We start from the raw sequence: 26,298 nt of genomic DNA, 5'->3' as shown, positions 1-26,298 counted from the left end.
AAGTCTTTTCTTCCTATCTTCCGGACATACTTTTAATTACATGCTTTATTTTCTCCATTTATTTTTCTTTAAGGTGAAACATAACAGACTCAAAGAAGTAAAACGCCATGGAACAAATTATACACTCTCTTATTGGCTATGTTCATCTGATTTTTTTTTTAAAAAACCCAACCCTTAACTCTTATTTCTGCTGATTATTTTTTTAAAAAAAACATTAATCCTCTAAAACATGCCCTTTTTCCTACTCATGCTTTGCAATTCAGAATCACAGACTCAGTGTCCAATGCTACCAAACATTGAAATGGTCGTTGTTACCTAGAATTAAATCTAAAACCCCTCCCAGAAGTCATCCCGTTTCACAAGATCCACTTTGGGGAACAAGAAGCCACATGGATCACTTTAAAGAGGACCATGAGGCTAAGTGTTGGGGGAGGGGTGTGCGAAATACTCTGCTTATGGTCCTCCACAACAGTGTCATGAAACATACAATAAAAAGATGTTTGTGCTTCTGGAAGACAATGATCTGTCCTTCCAAACCATATTTCTTTGCATCTTTTCTGTAAACATGTGCCAACACCTTAATCAGATATGCTCTTCATCAAAGATATAAAAATCTATTTTTTGCTGGGAATGTTTTCATGATCTATCACTATGATCTGTGTTCCATTAGATCCTACCTATTTGCACATTATTTCACATCAATTACAGTTTATAAATTAACAAAAGTGTATTTGCCTTATGAAAAAATCAATGCATATGTATGAATGTTTAAAAATTCTAATAGATTTTTATATACATATAACCTAAAGACACAATACAAAATCTGTATAACTTAGGCAATGCACCACATGAATGACCATAACTCAACACATTTTACCTTGGCGAAAGTGACACAACGTATTTCTCATGAGTGATTTTCTTTTTTAGCCTTTTATGTAGTTATTCTCAGAAATGCACTTCATATATTTTTCCTTAGCAGTATTCATTATTCCTTTTTGCATTTCATAGCTATTCTTATTTATTTTTTCCATTTTGTTTTTACACTAAGGAGGTTGCAGTCAAATAATACTCAGCAACTGATTTCCTCTCTTTGGACTGAAAAATTAAACAGATACTAAATTATGACAGTGAATTTAGAAAGGAGGGCTCCAAGGGCTTGAAAGAACATGTCTGAGATAATATGATGCTTCTAAGAATATTGCAATCACATCCAAGCAATCACCGAAGCGTGCCATGTAACTACCTCCTCGGCTAATATGCTTTTTTCCCCGTGATGACTAATCATGTTCTATTAAACAGCAGTAATGCTGGAAGAACTCAACTATACAAGTGTAATGAAGCCAGTATTCTCCCTGGACAGATTAGCTACAACTGATTTGACACATACCATCATAGGAGCTTCAAACCTGACAAACTCTGTGCTTGCCTCTGATTTATGCCGTCAAGCTCTTTGGAAAAGAGAATGAAACCCAAATGTTCCGTTTGGTAGAGGTGAAATGTACTAATGTGCTTAACTGTCAGTTAAGGAAAGTTACAATTTCGTCTTCTCTTCCCCCTGTTGTCTCCCTCCAGTAACTCTCAGGCAATACTTGCAAGAGCCCTGCCTAGAGACACCCAATCAAATGGCCCCATGTCATGTGCGATCATTAGCAAATCCATGACCTCTCTTTGTCTTCCCCTCCCTTTTACAGTTTCATCATTCAAGGCCGTTTTATTGAAACAAATGGTTTCTGCAGTTCTCTTTTCTTCTTCTTGTCTCTTTACAATACCCAGGCAATTTTTCTCCTGGAGAAAGTGAGGACGGAGGAAAAAAGGAGAAGGGGTATTTTATAGACCTCAGCTGTCAAAGTAATGCATAATATGAGCTGTAGATGTTAGTAATGCCAGAAAACAAGAACCAAGTTCTTCAGATGATGGTGGGCATCCTTGCATTGCTGTTGTTTCTATTAGTGTTCTTCCTGGATAAGTTAGGAGTAGCCATGAGAACAAAGCGCTCGTCCGGACACCCGTATTGCAGGAGGATGTCAATGCATTCTTGGCTTGCGGCTTGCCTGGCGTAGGCCAATGCACTGTTTCCGTGGGCATCACGAGCCATAACATCAACACCATACTGTGGAAAGAATACACAACATATCAAGCTCTGTGATTATCTTTTAATAGTAACAGGCAGAAAAGCCTAAAAGAAATAGACCTCTGATTAAGCCAAGGAACATTACGCAAATTCTTTATTCTGAGATTTTAAACCTGAGCAGCATTTTGTTGTGCACCTAGCTAGGTCAGCACTACTGTGTTCTCACACTAGGCAGGAGTGAGCTCCCAGCCCAGTGCCCCCAAGTGCTCCAAGGTGTAAGAAATCTCTTCTATGCCATTATGGTATACATTTTTGCACCGCTTTTGAGGTGACAGCATCTATAAGACATTTGCACCAGGCTGGGTTTGTGAACATATAGAATAAGTTTGGGGATTTGTGTCAGGCCAGGCTTGCATATTAAATAAATTTATAATTAACCCTTTGACTCCAGACTCATCCTCTATTAAAAGAAACACAAAGGATATACAACAGCTGAACCACAACAACAAACAATTAAAACCTGGGGTGGGGAGCCTTTTTCAGCCAGAGGCCAAATTCCAATTTGGGAAGGGTCTGGGGGCCACATTCCAGCTATTGACAGGGCTAAGGGCACAAGGAGGGGCCAGAAAGCAAAGTGGGCAGGGGCCTGATGCAATTCTTACCAGTTTGGACGTTTCCCCACCAAGTATACAAAACGTAGCTCAATTCTATGCATGCCCACTCAGGAGTAATCCCCAGTGCAACAGCCTGCATAGCACAGTTCAGTTCTAGGTAGTGTATTCAGGAGCACGGCATTTAAAGTCTAAATTACTTTAAATACCATCTTCGCTCCAATCACTGCAGGTAACAGCAGAAGAAGCTTGCTGACTAGCAGAGGGTCCCCATCCCTGATTTAAACATTCCACCAGCAGCAAGTGCTTACCCAAATCAAGAGCTGCACCAACACTACGTTTCCTTTTCTACACGCCAGATGTAAGGCTGAACGTCCATCCCCATCTCCACAGGTTTCATTCACTTCTTCTCGTGTCCCATGTGCAAGAAGCAGGATGACAGTTCGCAAATCTTCCTCTGCTGTTGCTCTTAGCAAGTGCTGGCCTAAGGACAGCTCTAAACACTGCAGGGAGGCAAGGAAGAGCTTTTGCTCATATTTTGCCCGGATCCAGTGCTCCTTTTCTTCCCTAGGAAAACAAACATACATAGGATTCAACATCAGCCAGCCCATCTCCAATAGGCCCATTCCTGTACTGACCGCTTGTAAAATGTGCATTAGCTTTGCTGATAGTTTGACCATTCTGACACTCGGAATGGAATTAGAAGGACAACATTTCAAACATTAGGATTAAAAATACTTTGAATAATCATGGTTATGATTAGACACGTTACTTCTCACTTGGATACAAATAGCAGGAGATCGGAGTTGTATACTAGAAATATGCTGTTTGCCCACAAATAGAAAAGATGTCACAGTAACTGTGTAAATTTATGATGCAGATACACCACAATACTAATACATGCCAGGCAATTTAGCAGAGGTTAGCAGCAACTGCCATCTCTACACATAAGCAACAACAGCAGATATAGCAGATGTATTCCCTACGTTACACAATGCTCCCATCAGTCATTCTCCTAGATTGGGGGTGGGCAGCCTGGTGCCCTCCATATGTTTTGGGCTATAAGCTCTATAAGCCCCAACCAGCATGGCCAACAGTGGTGGGAAATGTAGTCCAAAATATCTGGAGGGTACCAGGTTGCCTACCCCTGTCCGAGACTATGAAAATATAACATGCCAAGATGAACTGCAGGCTTCATCAAATCTTACACAGGGATAGAACTTTGTTACTGAGAAGCTCAGGCATCACATGTTATTCCAGGAGGCTGTTTGAGCAAGAGACTCAGGACAGCTAGAAGCAAAGGTGTTCCAGATGGGACGGTGTTAATCTGGTGCTAAAAGGGTTAAATTACACTGCATGAAGAAGGCTACTTCATGTGAAATATGGATGATTTGATCTGGAATGGGGTGGCTTGAGTGAGGGTTTTGGGGAGATTTACAAGAAGATCCCCTAAAAAGACCCCAGACTCATATCTGAAATAGCCCCAGAAGTATATTCCAGACCCCTGAGCCATGGACACGAAGACCTTGAAGTTTTATTTTATGCTAATTGATGTTATACCATTAACTAAGACTTTAGCTAAGATGTCTTTGATGGAAAAAAAACACCCACACCCACAGTGGACGTTTACAAGCGGCTTCTGAGAGTACGTTCAAGGCCAAAGTGCTGGCAGAGAGCTGAGCATGCTCAGATGTCCAGTAGGAGGGGAAATTGTTTTGAGATCTTGTGGTGCGGCACCTGCTGATAAGGAAATGTCCTCACTCGAAGTTGGGCGTGGAAAGCCAATCAATATAAGCCACCCATATGGCAGCCATGTTTTCTAGGACCCCATGAGTATAACACGTGAGATATTGGGAAGGCGGAGACATCTAACTTCTAATTGGTGAATGGGCGGTCTAGTCACTTATTCATGCCAATTGTGATTGGGAGATGGTGGTCTCATCACTCATTGACCTCCACCTTTGAGCCAGAACAAGTAGCAGAGCTGTAAGACAGAATTTTTTATTTTCTCTTCAACGTCACCTTGGACGTTTGGAGCGACAGAATTGGGTAATTATGAATCTCTTTACATTTTTAGACTTTGGGACTTAAGAGTATTTTCCTGAAAGTTTAGACTCTGAGACTTGGACTTGTTTTCTGAAGCTGGAACTTGAAATTATTTTCAAGTCTTAGAAGTTCTCTGACTTCTGCTTTTACTCTTCACATGCCCAGAGGAACTTCAGCATAGAGTATGGAGAGTTAACTACTATGTTTTAGTATAGTCGAAAATGTTTTTAGTTTAGCTTTAGTCCGCAAATAGCAAACAGAAGCGGATAATAAGGAGGACTCATAACAATGCTAGAAGCTCAAGCCGTTATCTTATTAGCTAAGTTTGTAATACCTGCTTTGGCAACTGCAGTACTTAATCTTGTATTGACATTTTATTCTCTTTTCTTGTAACCACACAGAGAGAGATTGTACCATGCCACTTGTTTAATTTTGCAATTTTTACAAAAAATAGATTCTTAATTACAATCATGTCTGTGGTGATGCTTGTCGGCTGGGATTAAATGTTTGTCAGTTTGGATTAATACTGGTTACCCACTGGGGTGTTTCGGACCCAATCTGGTATAGGTTCTGAGGTTAAAAAGGACCAAATTTACAGACAGTACAGGTTATGAACATCTGATGTAAAGGAATCAATAGGAGTTGCCCTCATGCACATATGTAAAACACTGTATCTCTGCTTGCACTCTGTAGCTACCCTGGCGTCCAGCCCTTCAGTATGCTTACTGGACCCAGTACACACAGACCCCTTGTTGTGTTGACCTGTGAGTCTCTTGGAGTCCACCTGATCTGCTGCTTGTTCTTTGTGATCTGCTGCTGGAGCTATCCCTTCTTCTGGGTCTGAACCCACTTTCCAGGAACAGACCTTTCCTTTTCCCATGTGTTACACTGATGCTTTATCTAACCATCTGGCCAGCCAGCTTCTTTCCCAGACCCCTCTCTCAGGCAGTCCCCCTCCCACTCAGGCATTGTGGCATGCTGGGCAGGTAGGGACGCTTTAGGGTGGATTCCTGCATTGAGCAGGGGGTTGGACGCGATGGCCTTGTAGGCCCCTTCCAACTCTGCTATTCTATAATTCTATGATTCTAGGTTTAGGCCGTCCTGACCAGCATGCCACAAGAGGTATGAAAATTCTTCACCACCTCAGCTGATCCTATTGATTAGCTGAGGAGGAAGGACTGGAAGTGTGTATGAATGGTATGTATGTGCATGTCTGGATGAATGTTGTACGAGAGATGGTCGTAGTCATTCCCAGTTTGAGTTATAATTGCACCCATTCCTGACACGTGGCTCCTGGGCGGTTTCCTGGGCAGCAATCTGCTCTTGGATCAAAAAAGGTTCCCACCCCTGGCTTTGACAGAACTTCATTCCTTGTGAAGCATCACACTGCGGCCATTTCCATTTCAGTTGTGCTGCCCAGCCACCCTGGGAGCTTGGCTACCTGCCTGGGCTGCTCAGAGAGTTTCTACTTTGTGTACACAGTCACAATAGTGGGGCAGACCTTTGTGAGTTGGCCCTTGTGGAACTACAGAGAGACCCATTCCTTGCAGTGGGAGTAAGTCAAAGGACTGTTGGCTTTAAGCTCAGTGGTTTTCCTCTCCTATGGACAAGCTAAGAACCAATAGCATTTTGCCAAGGCATCGCTAATTTCTGAACCAGACACCCCCACTGTGGCAACCAGCTAGCACCCTCCAATCCAGCTTCAAGAATCAGTAGACCAAAAGGAAAGGCATACCCTATTTCCTATATTTATCTTCTGGGAGATTTACCTGTTCTCTCTCTCTCTCTCTCTCTCCTGATATCATTATTTTATTATTTATTTATTTATTTATTACATTTTTATACCGCCCAATAGCCGAAGCTCTCTGGGCGGTTCACATTGTCCATGAAATTGTCCATTCTGCCCCTTGTGTGGAGCAACCCTGTGCCACTGAAATCTGAGTTTTCCCCGCTTTGAAATACTACCCATTACCCTAGCACCCTCTCCAGATCTTAGTTTTCAGTCCATAATTCCCTGCCTCCATCTTCTCTTGCTCTGTTGCTATTAGAAATCATAATGGAATAAACTGTCAGTCCAAGGTTAGGAGTGGTGGTCTAACTCATCCTATCTTCCTCTAATCATTCTTGGTAAAATAAAACTTGTCTGCATTCTTAAGATAACTTAATCCTGTCCCCACAGTACACCCCCGTAAAACTGCTGATATGTAATCTTGAGGTGTTGGATTAACATAATAATTTGGGTAGACATTCTCATTCTTGCGCGAAACTTTTTTAGGGGCTATTTTCAAAATGGGGGACAATTTGTATGATACATGACAATGATATTGTAAAAGTCTTCTAAATGAGCTTTGGTATTTCTAGCCAACTTTTATGTATTCTGTTTGATATTTGAAATGATCATGCACGGTTTTAGGACTTAATGAAACAGGTTACTTAGACTCTCTAGACTCCTCATAGATTTCTCATATAAACATATAAAGGACCAAATTATACAATCGTAACTTCTGTAGGATCTCTTACTGGGATTAACATTTACAGTTCAGTGATGTTCCAAGGGCACTGCCCCATGGTAACAGTATACTCACAGCAATTGATCCCAAGTAAATTTACTTCTGGAGAGACCCTTGTTCATTGTAGTAATCTCTTTAAACAGAAAGGCACTTCAGCATCAAGCAAGGAATTGTGGTAATGCTTTGCGTTTACTTCTTCAAATACAAAAATAAATTGTCTTTTGAAGTTTTTCAGCAATGCTTACCCTGTTCCTAGAAATGCAGTGTCAGGTTAGCTTTAATCTGTTTTCAAATGCTTATGTAAACAGGTCTTTTACAAAGTAAATCTGGATTAGTTTTGCATCACTTCCTGGCAAGTAGAAAATAACCTTACTTTAACCTCTCTGCATACTTTCATGCAAACCTTTCCACAATATGTACTTCCCAAAAATAGCAGACTCTACACCAACCTATATAAACAAGTTTTTCTCCCGTGTCAATGTGTGTGCATGTAAATTAAGTGATGCAAGTTTAATTAGCTTTGAAAATGTTTAACTCAGAGTACTAAAAATAGACAGTGAAACTGGGAACCATTTTAGTAAAATCACAAAATTAAATAACATATGGGTAAAAGGAAAGAAACAACATGCTCAGAGAAACTAAAAAGAATTGTTACTTAAAAACTTGTGCAATTATTCAACAAAATATCTAATGAGCGTGGAATTATTTAAATGTGAAAAAGATGGAAACTGAAAGATCTTGCAAGATGACTATGGAAGGGTTTTTCAGGGAATCTCGACATGCAAGCTAACAATATTGACAATGTGCTTGAAGTCCCTTATGCCAGTGCAATGTAATTTGCATTAGTGTAATGACACAGTAGTATTATGCTAAAACAAGACTTTTCAAGAAAGTAACCAAGGGAGGTCCTCAGGAATCAGTACTGGGACCCATTTTATTCAATCAGTACTGGGACCCATTTTATGAGATTTTATTTTTTAAAAAACAATGTTTTTTTTAAAAAAACACGTTATTTATAAAATAAATATTTTATTTATTTTAAATGAGAACTCAAGCTGGCTCACAACAGAATGATATTTACAAACAACCCAAAAATAAAATAGACTAAAAAAATCCTTCTAAACTAAACTCTGGATCTTTCGGCAGCATTTCTGGGCCATCTTGAAGGGATGGGGATTGGTAGCGCGGTACTGTGCTGGTTCCATTTGTTCCTGATGGAGAAGACCCAGAAGGTGGTGCTGGGGGACCACAGCTCCTGCCCTTGGCCAATGGCCTACAAGGTTTCACAATGTTCCATCCATATGAAAAGCCTGGCTCTTTAAGAAGGCATTTGGTTAAAAGTTTTAATAGGCCTTGCAAGTTTTTTTTTTTAGCCCATATAGTTCATCTACCATTTTTATAAACTTTTGTTGTTGTTGTGCATGGATTCTGGGTGGCATGTTAACCACCTCAGCTACCCACCCTTGCCAGGTTCAGACATAAGAAGCTGCACCCAGTGAAAGTAATTTGGTAAATCAAGTGCCCTGCAACTGGCACGTGCTTGGGTGGTTAATCAGCTTGTTAACCAGTGCAGTGTCATGCAAACCCAGTCAATGTTAGTGCCACCACTGAAATGGTCCTGCTACCTGTACTCACCCACCAAAACTTAATTGGAGGAGCAACCCAGAGCAAAATCTTAGATGCTATTACTTAATTAATTGATCAGAACAGGAAGGAATATATGAAAGAAGGTGGTCCTTAAGGTACCCTAGACCTAAGCCATTTGGGGTTTCAAAGCACCTTGAACTGAGCCCACAAACAAAAGAAAACCAAATATAGATCTACTAATTCCAGCTATATGCTCAGTGTGACCAACAACAGTCAAAAGTCAGCAGAAGCATTTTGGAGCAATTGAAGTTTCCAGATTCTTTTCAGAAGCATGTTACAATAGTCCAATCTGGAGATCTGTCAGTAACTTCAGAGAAACGAGGAGTGTGCAGTTAACTCTTAAATAGTATACAGAAAAGTATAACAGAAATAGAATGATATTTCATGGAATAATGTGCAACTGGAGATAAAAAATTGTAATATGTTTAGTTTGATTTATATGTCTGAAAATAATAAGAGCCTGAGTGTATCAATGAAGTATTTTCACTTCTAACTGATACAGAGAAAAAACAAAATGGTACCTTTTCAGAAGGAAAGCTAACCTTAATTTTGGATAAGCCAGAAAGATTACAGCCAAGACATGGACTGGGCAGACTTTTCTGCACAATGAACCATAGAGGAAGAGTCCCTGGCTGGAAGAAGAGAGATACAGACGTTGGGCAGAGGGAAATTCTAAGGTCCTTTTCACATTTGAGATTGCCTTGCTTGCCTAATCAAATGGAGGAGGGGGAGAGACTGGAAAATTATTCCTAATAAGGAGGTTTAGCCCCTTCACTGGGGCAGAGCAGGGGTCCAACCAGGTAGCAGGTGAAGGGAGGAGTGAAGATGAAAGCCATGTTCCTGTTGTAAGCTAGGGATGGGAATTCTGTCTTTCCCATCCCCACTCATAAAGGGTGACAGAGTTCCATGGGCAGAGCTAGGCACTGGATAGTGGAGAATAACTTTTACACACTCAGCCATGTTGGTGGGGAGCAGGGGGGGGGGAGAACTTCAAGCCTGGGGGCCAAATCTGGCCCTCCTGGGGTGCACTCCAGCCCTCCAGTTTTTCCCAGATGGCCATGCTCCCTTCCCCTGGGCTGGGCTTCTCTGCTCTGCAACAGAGAAGAAGGACCCCAACGCCCTCTGTGTATGAAAGAGAAGAAGAGTACAGGGATCAGCCTCTGAGAGCTTTTTAAGAAGGGAGGGTTTTAGAATAGTCTTGGTAAGAGATTGAGCAAGTCTGTCTGTCTGTCTGTCTGTCTATCTATCTATCTATCACACAGGCTGAAATCCTTTACTCAAACTTACTTGAGATAAGCCCCACTGAACTCAGTGGGACTTACTTTTGAGTAGTCAGGTGCTGTTAGTCACAACATAGAGATCAGAGAAAACCAGCGTTCTAAGCAAAGGGATGTTTTTGAAGCCTCATACCCTTATCCAACTCTGTATTTTGTTTAACTTTGGTGCTAATTGAGCGTGTGTGTGTGTGTGTGTGTATATATATATGTATATATATATATATATATATATATATATATATATATATATTTTCAAAGTCTCAATACATTTTTTTATTAATGACTCCATAACCTATGCACCTATTTGTACAATATTTTGCAGGCTTCACCTCACGGAAGGGCCTAAATATACCTGCCAATTTTATCAAATTCTGCCAAAGAATAAAAAAAAATCCTAGGTATGTGGCAGAGCTCTCCAACCTTTTGGATTGGTGGGCACATTTTGCCAAATATACCCCCACAAAGTAAGAAAATAATCCATTTCACAGAAGGCAAACTGGTGATACCCAGAGAAAGACAAACACCCAGCCAAAATGCCCACCCACAGCCTCCTCGCTACCCACCTCCTCTACCCCCCCCCCCGGGGAATATTCCCAGCTTACATTTTTCTTTTTTCCTAGGTGCTGGAGATGCTGAGCTGTAGCCACCCAATGTTTTTATTGCCTAAGAATGCTTTTGGGGCTCACTTGGGCCCAGAGGCATTCTTGGAAACAAAGATGGCACCATAGACTAGCACGTCTTTTTGCTACATGCCAGCTTCCCAGGTTTTTGTAAAAGAAAGAAAGAAAGGTTATTTCTTCCTTTTAGAAGATCCAGTCAGGCAAGCATACATAACCCTTTATTTTGGCCACTTTTCAAATTTGGAAGCAACGCATGAAGTGTCTGGCCCCATCTCTTTAACCTTTGCTGCCATTTCTAGATCACCCTCACTTTTGCCAGGGAGAGAAGTACAAACAATATGAGGAATGAGAAGCTAGATGTCTGTGTAGATTGTGATATCTTATGGACAAGGAGCACCTTATTATATCTGAAGCAAAACTGACTGATTTATTAGCAGATGCACATGTACAACGGCTGCAAAAACTCCAAATTAGAGTGTTTGCTACCACATTGGCCAGGGTTGGAGAGGTGTCTTGATGTCTAACAAAAGTTGAATCCTTACACTTTCAGTCCCTGGAAGGTCTAAAGGGAACTATAGACTTGTATTTATAATGTACTTTTAGATAAAGTAAGTGGGGGATACACAAGGGCTGAAAGCACTCTGGGAAGGTGATCTGAATGGCCAAATAGGTAAAGTTAGTTGGGATAAGATATGTTCAGGCCACTTTATCTCAGCCAGGCTTAAGGAGGTTGCAATTAAAACCATGTATTGATGGCATTATTTATTTATTTATTTGCAATATTTATATACTGCTCCATATCTAAAATAGATTCCGGAGTGGTGCACATAAGAATAAAACAGTAAAAAGAAAGAAGTTTAAAACAGTAAATTACAATTGTTCAATTTTAAACAAAGGATAAATAAAAACAGTGCTGGTCAGCTGAGGAAGGCTTCCTGGAAAAGAGTTGATTCCTGGAAAAGAGTTGATTTCTATGCTGGAAACAGCATAGTGTTAGCTCCTCCCTGGCCCCAAGGAGCAGGGAGTTCCAAAGAGTAGGGGCCACCACGCTAAAGGCTCTTCTCCTGGTGGACTCCAATTGGGCCAAAGATCCAAGTACACTACAGCCTGGTTAAATTGCAGCATTGAAACTCTTCCCTATCCCCACAATGTTGGAGGGGATGTGGAAATGTTGAATATCATGTCATAAGTTGTGGGACTTCCCTTTAGGCTAAACCTTTGGGACAGGTTTTGTTTTGTTTTTTTTTGAAGCGGGGGAGAATTATATCAGACATGGTCTCTTGCATTATAATTCCTGATTCCCTTTTATCACATCTCTCCGATAATGTGCAAGGCTATCTGCAAAGAAGAGAGGTAATCACATTCATATTAATGGAAACTTCAGCTGGTACAAAACAGGGCAGCCCGTTTACTAACAGGAACTGGCCGGCGAGACCACATTACGCCAGTCCTTTTACAACTTCACTGGCTGCCAGTCCAGGTCCATGCCGATTCAAAGTGCTGGTATTGACATTCAAAGCCCTAAACAGCTTGGGGCCAGGTTATCTGAAGGAACGCCTCCTCCCATATGTACCTGCCTGGACCTTAAGATCATCCACAGGGATCCTTCTCTGTGAGCCCCTGCCAAAGGCAGTGAGGCAGGCAGCTACTAGAAGGAGGGCTTTCTCCACTGTGGCACCCCGGCTGTGGAACGAGATCCCCAGAGAGGTCTGCCTGGCGCCTACACTGTATTCCTTTCGTCGCCAGGTGAAGACCTTTTTATTCTCTCAGTATTTTAACACTTAATTTTAACTTAAATTTAAATTTTACTGTTCTAACTCTGTATTTTAATCTTATATCAAGCTTTGCTGCGTAGTTTTAGCCTGGTTGTGCTTTTTATACTGTATTTTGTATTTGTGTTTTTAGACAGTTGGTTGTTTTATTATGGTTTTAATTTTTTGTGAACCACCCAGAGAGCTTTGGCAATTGGGTGGTATAAAAATGTAATTAATTAATTAATTAATGGCCGTGCACTTAGAAATAATGCAGCACTGGAAAGCACGTTCTGATTGCACAATACAGGTCTGGTTTTCTAAAATATGGGAAATTGCAACCTCGGAGAGATTAACCATCATGGTACAATGTTGCAGAATATTGCTAAATATGATCAATTTATGGAAATTTGGTTTCAATTGATCACTTTCATAAACAAGGGGGTAGTCGGCCACAAACCTCCAACACTCCAAAAGTCATGTTTGAAAGACCTAATAAAACAGTTTAAGATGAATGCTGGCAAATGCACGCAGTGAGAGAATTTGACAATAACAAGACTTAGAAAAGAGAGGGAGCACAGCTTTTATTTGTATTGTTGATGTTTACTATGTTTATTATTGTTGTTGATATTGTATTATTTATAATTCAATGAAAGTATATTTTCAAAAATAAGTAATACAATTAAAAAATGAGCAGAGCACCAAAAGAGGTGTCTGTGGGCGCACTGCGGGCACCACATTAGAGACCCCAGGTGTTTCGTGTTTTCCTTATTATGGCCAACTGGATGACACCCGAGGCTTCGGAAAATGAGAAGAGAGACTCGGAGCTGAGGTGGCCCCCTAAGTGAGCCAACAAGGTGAATAATATTTTCTGTACTCGGCTCTATTATGCTGTGTGTGTCAATTTGAGCATTCCTAGTAAGAGGGAAATGGGATTTAAATGCAGTAGATAACCAAATAAATAAATAAATAAATACTCCAAAAAAATCATCTGTTCCAAGTTGCCCAGAACAAGACACCTAAAATGGGTTTGTGCAGTCTTTGCAGAAACAACCCTTTGTGAGTGGTACATGTCAAGTGTTGAGATGTATGCCTGGTATATAACCTGGAAATGTTATGCAGTCAGTATAGTAAAAGCTATTTGGATTAGGATTAAAATTTAGCTGTCAGAACAAACTTTTGTCATTTAACAGAACATGCTCATGGCAAGACTTGGACACCTTTGGGCAAGGTGAAGTATGGGGAATGCTGAGGAAATGGATTCCAGAACATCAGTTAAAGTATCTAAGACAGCCCTAACCTGTTAGTTATTTCTCACAGATCTTTCAAAAGGTTGCTAGAAGAAGGTAGCCATCCTTGCACTACTGGGTGTAGTTTTCAGGTCATAAAGTTTAACTGGGCATGCTCAGTTTTCAGCTCTATAGTTGCATCCAGTCAACTGCAGAACTAGTTGCCCCTGATTGATATTTCTGGGCGCAACGATTACTGCAGACGCTGACTGCAGCCAGGAAATCAGAAGACGTTTACTTCTTGGGAGGAGAGCAATGACAAATCTTGATAAAATAGTTAAGAGCAGAGACACCACACTGACAACAAAGGTCCGCATAGTTAAAGCAATGGTATTCTCCGTAGTACCCTATGGCTGCGAGAGCTGGACCATAAGGAAGGCTGAGCGAAGGAAGATAGATGCTTTTGAACTGTGGTGTTGGAGGAAAATTCTGAGAGTGCCTTGGACTGCAAGAAGATCAAACCAGTCCATACTCCAGGAAATAAAGCCAGACTGCTCACTTGAGGGAATGATACTAAAGGCAAAACTGAAGTACTTTGGCCACATAATGAGAAGACAGGACACCCTGGAGAAGAGGCTGATGCTAGGGAAAGTGGAAGGCAAAAGGAAGAGGGGCCGACCACGGGCAAGATGGATGGATGATATTCTGGAGGTGACAGATTTGACCTTGGGGGAGCTAGGGGCGGCGACGGACGACAAAAAGCTCTGGCATGGGCTGGTCCATGAAGTCACGAAGAGTCGGAAGCAACTGAACGAATAAACAACAATATTGAATCTGATCTCCTCCAGGAAAGATTCCTTCTTCCCCGGAATGATTTAATTTGAAATCTTAGAGCGTTTCCAGGGGTATATCAGATTCAAGGTACCTGGTTCAAACTTGAAATCATGGGCATATACACACATGCCCTAATTGTTTGTCTGATACCATGGTCTCATTTCTGGGATCCACAGCATATCTTGGTTCAGATTTCTTTCTCCCAAAGGAAGGCCAGCCCAAGAGCAGAGTTGGCAGCACTAGATCACTTAACCCTCACTCCAATCCCCTGGAGGGCCACTGCTCACAAGCCCCTGTTAGCTAATGAGCTAAAAAATGAATTATTAGAGCAGTCTGCAATGAGCAGAAAGGAGGCGGCACGGCGCTTCATTTCAGCCAGTGCTGACATACCTTTAAATAAATCAGTTGTATAAGAGTGAGGGGAAATGAGAGGGAGAGCAACTAATCAGCAAAGAGACACTGAGCCTCTTTCTAGAAATGAACGTCTGCTACCAAATATTTTTCTCTCTTTTATGGGCAAATTCACTTTCTGTTATTAAAATCACAATTCCTGTAGTCATAGCAAACAAAACTAATGGGGAAAAAAAGGTTAGCTGGCTTATTTTAATGCAATTAAAACTTTACTAATGTATATCCCTAGGGTCATAAGATCAGTGAAGACTAACACACCAAATGTTGACAAAATATTTTGCGAACCACCCAGAGAGCTTCAGCTATTGAGCAGTATAGAAATGTAATAAATACATAAAAACTAAAAACATAAATATCCCTGGATTTCCTTTGCTCTTATACAATACTGGGGAAACATGTCTTGGCTTTTCCATTGTAAGACTAAGATCTTGTTACAAGAATGTCATTCAAAACACATTTGCAAATGCTGTTGACTTGAAGCAGGAAGTTACTGCTGCTTCAAATAAGTAACCATTACTGCTAACAAGTAGAAAAGCAGTTAATTAGACCAGGCAATACTTTGTAAAAACCAAATCTCTTTTCCTTTCAACCTGTTACTATTAGACATTTAAAGCCTTGTTTATAACAAAGCCCTGATATAACTGGATGCAAATAATCACGCTGCCGCCTCCTCTATGCCAGAGAAGTGATGATGCATTAAAGCCTGACGAAACAGCACCATCAATTTCCTGGCTTTAATATGCATCTCTACCATCAATGAACTCTAAGCATCTTTTAATGCAAATAATGGAAACTGCCCTGTTTCCGATTCTGCATATGGGCTACACAAAAATAGCACAAAAGCCCTTAGTTTATTTAGCTCCTTGAAGATAACATCCAATTACTTAAATTACTCCGCCATTCACACCATATCACTGTCATCTGAAAACAAATAAACCAGAAAATGTTGGCGGGGGAGAACTGGAGGGAAAAGAAAAAAAAATGGTCAGGAGGCAAACTGCAAATACGGTTCTGACTATCATTTTGCTTCACAAACTTGACTGTGCTTTGCCATCACAGCATGGTAGAGCATAAATATTCCGTTATGAGTTCATGTCCTGGATAGCTTAAAATATATTTCCAATGCATACATTTCCCCGCCCCCCACCCCCCAAAAGTCAAGATGTTATAATAGTTCACTTGGTAGATGCTGCTTTGAATTCTCACTACCTCTCTTATTTTTCCCTTCTGTCCTTTTTGCTCCCATGCCACATATTTGTTGAACTTTATTTAGTGGTGGAAAACGCACGGCCCTTCCGCTCTACAATGGTATGGTACAGCGATATTGGAATTGGCGCTTAATTCATCAATAGGTATATTGTGACTATTTACTATCCTAGATCTAATATTGATTCACCCTGAGATACACAAACCTTTATGAACATTTTGGTATTTCCACAATTCTTCCATACAATTTTTTCCCCATACATAGTGTCTAAATACACTCATAGAAAACAAGTGTAATTTAATACAATAGGAAGATGCAAACCTGGACATGCCACTGACTGTACACTCAGCTCCCTGAGAGGTGTACTTGTATGATGCGTGGTAGCCCCCCCCTCCTATGGAATTCCCTGCCTCTGGAGATCAGGCAGGCGCCAACTTTATATTCCTTTCAGCGCCTCCTGAAAACATCAGCGTTCTAGGAAGCCTTCCCTTGATGACCAGCCACGGTTCAGTTTGCATTTTGCTTCTTTTTTTTTTTTTTTTTAAATCCATTTTAATGTGTTTTTATTCTGTATTTATTTTATTTTATCTTGTACACCGCTCCAAAATTCTTGAATGGGGAGCGTTATATAAATATTGTAAATAAATAAATAAAATTATGCCAGCGTTTGAAAATGTAGGTTGCTTGCATTCTCACTTTACATTTTGTAAGGGAGACACTTTTAGGACCAAAATGGCATCCCTATGTTGCATTCCTCTGTTCCCCTCTCCTGTTACATTTAGGAAAACTTTCTGTATTATGGCATCACCATGTCCTGCCAGTGAAAGATGGGAAGGAGAGGCCGAGAACACATGTGATGATATGACAACATAGGTAAGCATTCCGACATCTTAAGGAAGGAGAAAGAGAAAACGTTACGTGGGAATGCCATTATCAGCGGCATCACTGGATCATGAGTTAATGTAGGAATGGGCAACATGTGACCCTCATGCAACCCCTGCCTGGCAGGCTCTCTCCAAGCTTTCTCTGCCTGGGTGAAGAGGGGGCAGATACATGCTGTTTTGTGGATATAGAGGAATGAGTGGGATGTTGTGACTGAACACAGGAACACAGAAACACAGAAAGGGAACACAGAACACAGAAACACAGAAAGGGAACACAGGAAGATGACCTATACGGAATCAGACCTTTGATCCATCTAGCCCAGTATTGTCTACACTGACTGGAAATGGCTCTCCAGGCAGGAATTTTCCAACCCTATCTGGAGTTGCCAGAGACTGAACTTCTGTATGCAAAGCATGTATGTGTTGTGTGTTACAAACAGCTGAATGAATTTGTGAGTGTGAGAGACAAAGAAGGGGTGGTGAAGATCTGACAGAGAAAGTCTGTCAGGTGGTTCTAGCCTCACCAGTCACTAGATCTGATCCCAGCCACTGCTCCCCACAGTAGCCCCTTCAAGGGACTGTAGGCCATGAGGGGGAAAATGCTCTCTGACTTAATGTTTATTTTTTTCCTCAGTTGTATATGTAACACATCTGAAGAGTACATCTACAAATGTAAAATGGCATTAAGTGTCTAGAATTCTTTAAAGTTGTACTAAAAAAATAAAATCAATCCAGACCCCCCCCCCCCCAAACAATTTGTGGTGTGGTGTAGTGGCTAAAGTGTTGGACTGGGAGTCGGGAGATCTGGGTTCTAGTCCCTACTCAGCCATGGAAACCCACTGGGTGACTTTGGGCCAGTCACAGACTCTCAGCCCAGCCTACCTCACAGGGTGGTTGTTGTGAGTTCCTTGGAGGAAAAAAGGCGGGATATAAATGCAATAATAAATAAATAAATAAATAAATAAATTTGCGATGTTAAAAGATATTTCAGCCATCTTTGTTGAAGTACCATACTTACAGCTCATTTCATGCAAGTTGCATATACACACTCACAGAAAGGGAGAGAGAGATGAAAAAAGAGACAGACTTTAGGGTAAGCAGTGCCTAAACATTAAGCTGGATAGCAGAGAAAAGAATTAGTTTTATTTGCTAGCCATGTTACTGAACCTGGCATAAAAAAGGAGAAATACATATATTGTATGTCCTGTCATAACCTGTGTAACTCCATTTCCTTTGGAATCCTAAGATGTGTTAAATCAGTAAGGCAGCATTCAGGCAATATGTCAATACAACTTGATATAATATCTGAAAACCCAGAATCTCACTCTCATGAAATACTACAGACTGTCTTAATAGAAGACAACCATCTGTCAGGGATGCTTTAGGGTGGATTCCTGCATTGAGCAGGGGGTTGGACTCGATGGCCTTGTAGGCCCCTTCCAACTCTGCTATTCTATCTATGAAGATATTTCTAAGATTTCAGTACATTCTCATGAAGTTGGGTGGGATTTTTAAAAAATACATGATTAGAGAGGAAGAAGCATATTTGGTTGCGTCGGGTGCAGCTGAAAGAGGAAAGCTGAGAAAAAAAATCAGTTTTGTACTAGTGAACGAAAAGGTCTGGGGTGGGTGGGGAAGAGAATGAAGAAGAGAGAGAGAGAGAGAGAGAGAGAGAGAGAGAGAAAGGGCTAGCAGCAAGGAATTTCCCAAACTGCCTTCCTGCCTCAAGCAAAGCAGGAACTGGAAGGGAGGCATGGAAGAAGAGCTGGGAACAATATGTTGAGTAAACAGAGGGGGGGGCTTCCTCTCTCTCTCTCTGCAGGGGAAGCCCCTACCCCTTTGGCAAAGTAAGTGCTTAGCAGTCGGAGGCTGCTTCCTTCGCATGCATGCCTTCTCTCTTAGCCAGCGTTGCTAAGGGGGAAAGGAGCGCACAGGGCCTCCAGGGAGACAACTCCGCAGCAAAGAGGAGGGATGCAGGCAGCAAACAAAGACCAATGGATGCTTATTCCCTAATTATTGAAAGGTTGTAAGAAAGTGGCCACTGTAAATCGTGTGTGCTGACAAAGGACAAGAATTTATGTGCATTGAGAATGGCAAGATAAGAAATAAATTTCTCTGTGCCTCTTAGTCAATACTATATGTGTTTTCAAACCTGCAGGGTGTTTTATGAGACTTAACAACAGAAAATAATTACTAATTAAATAAAATCAACTTATTAAGCTTATTATTTCTTTCAAGTTACAGTTCTCTTCACCTATCAATTCAAGCGATGTTATACGTAAAGCATGCAGGGATCACGTCATTTAAATATCTTGCATTAATATTGCAGAAATACAGACTTGTAGGTTTATTGTTCCTCTGGGTACAAGTACATGTATGTTTAAATGCTTATTTTGTGCACAGTCACATGTGGAATTGTATGTAGGGGGTTTTTTTGCTACAGGTTTGCCTATTCAGAATGTTATAATTTTCAAAAATAATTACCTAGATGTAAGAAGCTTAATAGGTTGATTTTATGTAGTTACTTAGCCAGGCTCAGGAGTATCACATGCATACAGATGCACCTGGTTTGGATCCAGACTTGCCCTCCATTGAATTCAACTTGTGCTGGAAGAAGGGATCAGGGCAATGATTTTGCCCCTTTCCTCTGCACCCCCGTGACCCACCTCAGCTCCTCTGGAGGGTTGGGGAGCCCTCTGGAACAGCACAGGACAGGGGTAGGCAATGTGGCAACCCAGGGTGCTCCCCGACACCTTCCTCGGCGCCAGCACTGCCTCTCTACTCTCTTCCACGTTAAAAACAGCAACACATTTTCTCAGAGGCAGCTGGGAAAGTTGGAGCACCCAGCTGCTGCCATCTTCATATCCTAAGAATTCCTCTGGGCTACATGATGGAGACATTCTTAGGAAATAAAGACGAGAGAGTGGATGGGGGGCAGGGCAGGGGCAGTGCGGTGTAGATAAGAGTGCATGTATGCATCTGTGGGCCACAATCCAGAGAGAAAGCGATGTGGGCAGAGGGGAAGATTGAGCATAAAACCAGCTTCCATTTAGGGAACAAAGTTGGGTACACAAGTCTAAGAGAGTGTCTGAAGAAGACAAACTAACATGGTTTTATATTAATCATCTAGACATCATGTTCCATGGGTTAAGTGTAGTAGTGGGGAAGCAAATGTTTTAAAAGCAAATCCAATCAATCCAAATAGTAAAAGTACAACTGAAGGCTTGAAGGGACGACGGGTCCACCCAATACCATCCCCCCCTCGCCTCCCCACCACCACTACACAGATCTAGTTCCATATAGAAAAACTGTGGGAGCATTATCCATGCAAAGTTAAATACATTCATAGCCCATTGATTTCAATACGAAAGATTTAAGTCCATGCTTAAAGTTCCTATTGAGCTCAGCCAGACTCAAAAGTGCTTAACTTTAGCTGATTATGTTTTATGTATTGCACAACACGGGACAATCAAAGATATGTGTTTTATAGAGATGTGTGAGATCTCCAAGCTCTCCTTGGACTTATTTAACAATATTAATGAATCATTTATATTAGAGACATTATTATTATTATTATTATTATTATTATTATTATTATTATTATTATCCCACTTTTTTCTAAATACTGGGACTCAAGGCAGCTTTACAAATTAAAACATGTACAGTTAAAACAGATATATACAAAAATTAAAAAAAATAAATATGCTATAATATTAAAACATTTAAAAACATTACAAATATGAATAATTTTTATGAAATCCAACATATAAACAGCCCATAAACAGAGGTCCGGACTACCCCCCAAATGCGAACCTGGACAGAAAAGTTTTAGCCTGCTTCTCGAAACACAGCTGGTGCCTGCCTAATTTCCAGAGAGTGCAAGCTATGATACCGAAGGCCAAATTCCAAGCCATGGTGGACCCGACTTCTGAAATCTTGGAAGGGTATCTTGGAACTGGTATGTTGTTTTGAAAAAACACTGGAAGAACTCAAATAATAATTCAAGACCTGGGAAAAATCCAACTTGTTCACTGCCTATGAGCATTTCTACATGAGGCTTTTATAGCATGCTCATTATTGGTCACTCATGAATGTTTGCAGGTCCTTTAGATGAAGTTGTCAACCCCCAGAGTGTCTCCCATGCTTTTTGCGCTTTACCCCACTTTTAAAAAGATCAGAAATAAGCCAAAAACAAAAGTTAATGCAAGATATTAGAAGTGGGTAATCATGGCATTGCACTGTATAATAAAACTAAATCAGTGGCAAAAAACTTTAGTTATTCGTGGGTTATGGTTGAACTGAATACACAAAAGCTGGGAAATCACTTTTTCAACCCTAACGCCAGCCCCTTTCAAACCACGTTGCGCCATGGGCAAAGGGACCAGCACATTTGTGGCAAGTGACAACGGGCAGAAGCCCATCTGAGATGCACACGCGACTGCTGAACGATACGGCTCGAGGACTCTGAGTGCTTGGAACTGCGAGATATTATGCACCCATGTTGGGGATATGGGAGGCGGGAGCTTGGTTGGGGGTTCCAGGCTGGAGTGAGGTCACTTGGAGGGGTGGTTTTGGAGGATTCATACCTAGGTCTCTGCAGTGGAGGCTTGTGGCCAATCTAACTAATGGGGTGGAAAGCGAGGGTCACTGGAAGCCAAGCCATGGGAGTCACGTGTGTGTGTGTGTGTGTGTGTGTGTGAACCCAAAGGCACTTATTTTGCTAAACGCAACCCTTTTGCCACACAGTTTAATCTACCGCCCCCTCTCCCTGCACATTTTTACAGAATAACAACACAGAGAAAGCAGTCTGTGGCAGAGCCCACTTATTGAAATCAATGGGATGGGGGAGGGGGAGGAAGAAACAGGCAAACTAAGGCAGCAGGCAATGAAAGTCAATGTCTGCAAGAGAGTGGGTGAGTTTGGGTTACATAATCACAGGATAATAAGTTCAGAGAGCAGGCTTTTTTTTTGTTAAGTGGCTTAAAAGAAACCACCCCAATTTATGCAGAGTATATCAACACAGAGAAAGAACGGCATTTCTAGCCAAAATTACTTCTCCAAGATTTAAATGTAAGGGAGATGAGAGACCAGGGGCTCATCTTCACCTACTGGCTTTCCGGGACAGGGGTGGGGGGAGGATCCTAGGCTCTCCCACTTCTGGGTTTGTCTACGGTGACCAGATGCACTGGGAAACCCCAGAGACCTCCGGGGAAAACGGAGGTCTCAGGGGCAACCGGGACTGGGCCCCAATTCACCGGGGGAAAGGCTGGGAGAGACGCGTTCCCGAAGTCCGGAACATGTCTTCCAGCTCCTCCCCCCAGTGCCAATCTAGGCTTCTCCTGTGCGCTGGCACAATGGCACCAGCACACAGGAGAAGGCCTGCATCACCGGGGGGGGGGGGAAGAGCTGGAAGACGCATTCCCAGACTTCTGGGAACACGTCTGCCAGCCCCCAGCCCCCAGCGATGATCTAGCCTTCTCCTGTGTGCTGGCACGATGGCGCCAGCACACAGGAGAAGGCCTGCATCGCTGGGGGGGGGAGGAGCTGGAAGATGCGTTCCCAGACTTCTGGAAATGTGTCTCCCAGCCCCCAGCCCCCAGCGACGATCTAGCCTTCTCCTGTGCGCTGGCACGATGGTGCCAGGGTACAGGAGAAGACCTGCATCGCTGGGGGGGTAGCTGAAAGACACGTTCCCAGACTTCTGGAAATGTGTCTCCCAGCCCCCACCTCCCCCAGTGCAGGAAAAGGGCAAAATTGGCCCGGGAGGGCAGAGGACATGTTCCGTCCTCCAGCTCCCCCCCCCAGTGCGATCTAGCCCTCTCCTCCTGAGCTGGTAAGATCGCCAGCCGAGGAGGAGGAGGAGGAGGCAGCAGCAAGAAGAAGCAAGCAGGAGGAGGAGGAGAAGCAGCAAATAGGAGAAGCAGCAGCAAGAGAAGCAGTAGCAGCAGGTAAGACTAAGATGTGGGTGTGTGTGGGGTGTTTGTGCACGTGCTGGCAGTGTGTATTCATGTCTGAATGGGGTGCATGGGGTGTTTGAGTGAATGTATGTGTACATGCATGTGTTTTTGGAGTGGGTGAACTGAATGTGTGTGTGTGGGGGGGTGCGCATGTGCTGGCAGTGTGTATTCATGTCTGAATGGGATGCCTGGTTGTTTGACTATGAATGGTTGCATGTGCAGGTTTGCAGTGTGTCGGGGGAGGGCTGTAGTTTTCTGTGTGTGAGTTGGGTGGGATGATTTGGAGGTGATATTCCTATTTTAATGCCTTTTTTAATAGTGTGCTGCTTTTAATGATGTACTGGTTTTAAACGTTTGAATTAGTTGTATGTATTTTATGATGATTTTATTTGTGTTGTACCCCGCCTCGATCTAGAGGGAGAGGCAGGTAACAAATAAATAAATAAATATATTATTATTATTAAAAAATGCATTTTGACCTATAGACCTTCCTCTCCAAATTGTTTGCTATAATTGGCATGACATATATTTTGTAGCAATGGCTGATAATTGTTCATCCTTCTTTAAAATCTTTTAAAAAAATATTACAGGGTAGCCATTATTATTATCATCATCATCATCATCATCATCATCTATCTCTCTTTTCTTGCTTGTGGTGGTTTTTCTAGATGAACATGATGGGCTTTGCCAAGTCATGCTGTCTTACTGATTCAGAAATTTCCTGACTATTGAACATGTTTCAAGTATGACTTCTTTCCGGATGTTGGTGTGGATGTATTTTAGTAGGCCTAGTTTATGATGGTTTTCTGAATAATAACAATAATAATAATAATAATAATAATAATAATAATAATAATAATAATGTGATGCTGGTGACTGATGTGACTAATGGAATAATTGTTACTTTTTCCTGCTGCCACAGTTCTTTAATTTCCATAGCCAGTGGTGTATATTTTCCTCTCTTATTGAAATCAATGGGACTTGTTTCTGTCATTTCTTTTGGCAGTTTTCTTTGGGTCCCTGATTGGGATTTCTGTTCTTTGTACACTGAGTCAGTGTAAATTCAGGAGATATTTGGATAGATATGGTTAATGAACCAGAGGCACAATGACAATTTTTTAGATTAGTTTCTCACTGATAAACCAGAAGTTGAAAGAGGTGCTAGTGAGAAGAGACTGCAGCAAGCCTTTTAGTCCATTTTGTTCCATGGCTAATGTTTGCAGGGTAATAGTATTTTATACTATTCCATGGCTGTTCCATGGCTAATGTTTGCGGGGTAATAGTATTTTATTTGCGAGTTTGCTTGTTCATTGTACCAGATTTTTCTGCACTTGTCAACTGCTTCATTTGTTCAGTGGTAGCAGTATGATGAAACTATGAGTATGGCTATGAGAAAGGTGATGGGGAAAGAGTGTTAAATGTTAGGAAAGGTTAGACGATGGTCATCCAGTGAAGGATTTGCAGTCAGAAAACATATTTGAGGGAAGATATACACAGAATATAGCAAAAGCTTCAAAGTGCAGGAAAAGCTACAAAGGTAGGAATGAGTGCAGTTAATTTCAGATACATTGAATATCTCACTTGTTCTTTATTCCAGTGATTTTAACATTAAGATGTTATGTAGAACAGGTTTGTCTTAATTGTGTGCTGTGAAATCAGATCTGTGACCAAGGCCATGTTTGGGTGGGAACTCCCCTTTGGGGACTGGACATGTTGGTGGGCACACCCCCTTGGGGACGGCCATGTTGTCCTCCTTTTTGGTTTCCAAAATATTGTTACGCTAGGTTTATCCCCCAGTGTGCACATGCCAGCAAGATGTCCCAGAAGTCAGGAGGGACGTTCTGGTGCAGCTGCCTTTTTTTTTTTTTTTTGAAGCAGGAGACGGTTGTGCAATTGCACAGCTCTGATCCTGCAAAAAAATGTGAGTAAAGAGAGAAAAACTTGATGCTGAAAAGTGCCAGCAGTCATCCCAGGGATGGCGAAACTGCTGCCCCCCAACCCGATGGGCACAGATCCCCCCACAGCTCTGTGCCCATTTGCTGAGGCCCTCTACTCATGGGGAGGAGGGAGACACAGGAGCCCACACCACACCGCCCACGGTTCTCGGGGTTGTCCCACGACTGCAGGAAATACCAGGAAAAATGTGATAGCAGTTATCCTGGGGAAAGTGAGTGGTCATCCCCAGTTGACCCCGGGATCTCCTGGGCATCATTTGGATGCACAGGGACGACCTCGAGCTGCCCCAGGATAAATGGATGGTGTAGACATGCCCCAGGAAAACAATTTCACACACAGGCAAACTGAGGTAGCAGGCATTTACGAGTCAATAACCGTTAAGTGAGAGAGTTTGGATTACATAATCCCAGAATGTTTTTTAAAAGTGTGGCCCAACAAACATTAATCAGGAGGAATTTTGCCAAGAATATGTATTAATGTGCACCACCAAAAGGAAAGAAAGATTTTTTTAAAACCACAACGTGATTCAGATGCACCATAACAAAACAAAATGGATTTCAGGCCCAATTTTACAAACAGTTCAACCCACCAACCCTCCCTTCACCTGCAAATTTATCCAGAGTAACAGCACAGATAAAGCAATTCCTAGCAGAACTGGCTTCTCCAACACTGAGAGCACTCTTCACTCTCTTTTTTGAATTTTCACACACACAAAAATGTCTGCCATAGTCCATGCACTAGGAGAACTCACCACAGACCTATGTCTCAAAGGGCAATGCTAACCTCCATCCACTAGGCCTATGTGAGCAGCTAATCCTACCCCCAATAACACCCCAAATAACCTGTGTTACACACCAAACCTATCTGCTAGCAAATTATTATGTGCAAAATTTGGGACAGATTGGGAAAGAGGCAGCTATGACAGCCCCCAAAACTGATTATTGCCCTAGGGGGAAACATGCAAAATGCCCGTAGGGTGACAATATGACAGGAAAAACAGGGATTTGTCAGGATTTTTGGTAACAAATCCGGGAAGGGGAGGGGGAATTATGTAATTTGAAGAAAAATCCAAAATTTTCCCATTCCTCTCCAGCCAAAGGGCAGCTCTACTTTAATGGGAATTAACGAAAATGTTTATAACTCTGTCATTTTTAAAGATAAAGGGATGAAGCTTGGCACCTTTCCTGTTGCAGATTTGGTGGACAGTTGGGTACTTGGAGCTCAGCAGACGCAAGGCATTCACAGATCAAATTGTGGGAAAGGAGAGATCAGTCAAAGCAGACTATG

At 41.8% G+C, this 26,298-nt stretch overlaps 1 protein-coding gene across 5 annotated transcripts in view; it reads right to left on the bottom strand.

Moving 5' to 3' along the window:
* Positions 1–763: 763 nt before the first annotated feature.
* The window catches only part of AGAP1 (ArfGAP with GTPase domain, ankyrin repeat and PH domain 1), a 452,256-nt gene continuing 426,721 nt past the window's right edge, over positions 764–26,298 (bottom strand). For all 5 annotated transcript variants that reach the window (XM_063116055.1, XM_063116056.1, XM_063116057.1 and 2 more), the window contains 2 exons: positions 2,994–3,249; positions 764–2,110 (listed from right to left, as the gene is read on the bottom strand). In XM_063116055.1, the coding sequence (XP_062972125.1) occupies positions 1,907–2,110; positions 2,994–3,249 (460 nt within the window). In that variant the 3' untranslated portion in view covers positions 764–1,906. The remainder of the gene's footprint in view (positions 2,111–2,993; positions 3,250–26,298) is intronic.

This window comes from Elgaria multicarinata, chromosome 2 (genome assembly GCF_023053635.1).
Source record: "Elgaria multicarinata webbii isolate HBS135686 ecotype San Diego chromosome 2, rElgMul1.1.pri, whole genome shotgun sequence".
NCBI classification, from domain to species: domain Eukaryota; kingdom Metazoa; phylum Chordata; class Lepidosauria; order Squamata; family Anguidae; genus Elgaria; species Elgaria multicarinata.
The sequence above is the reverse complement of the archived record's forward strand: the minus strand, read 5'-3'. Positions and strand labels throughout refer to the sequence as shown.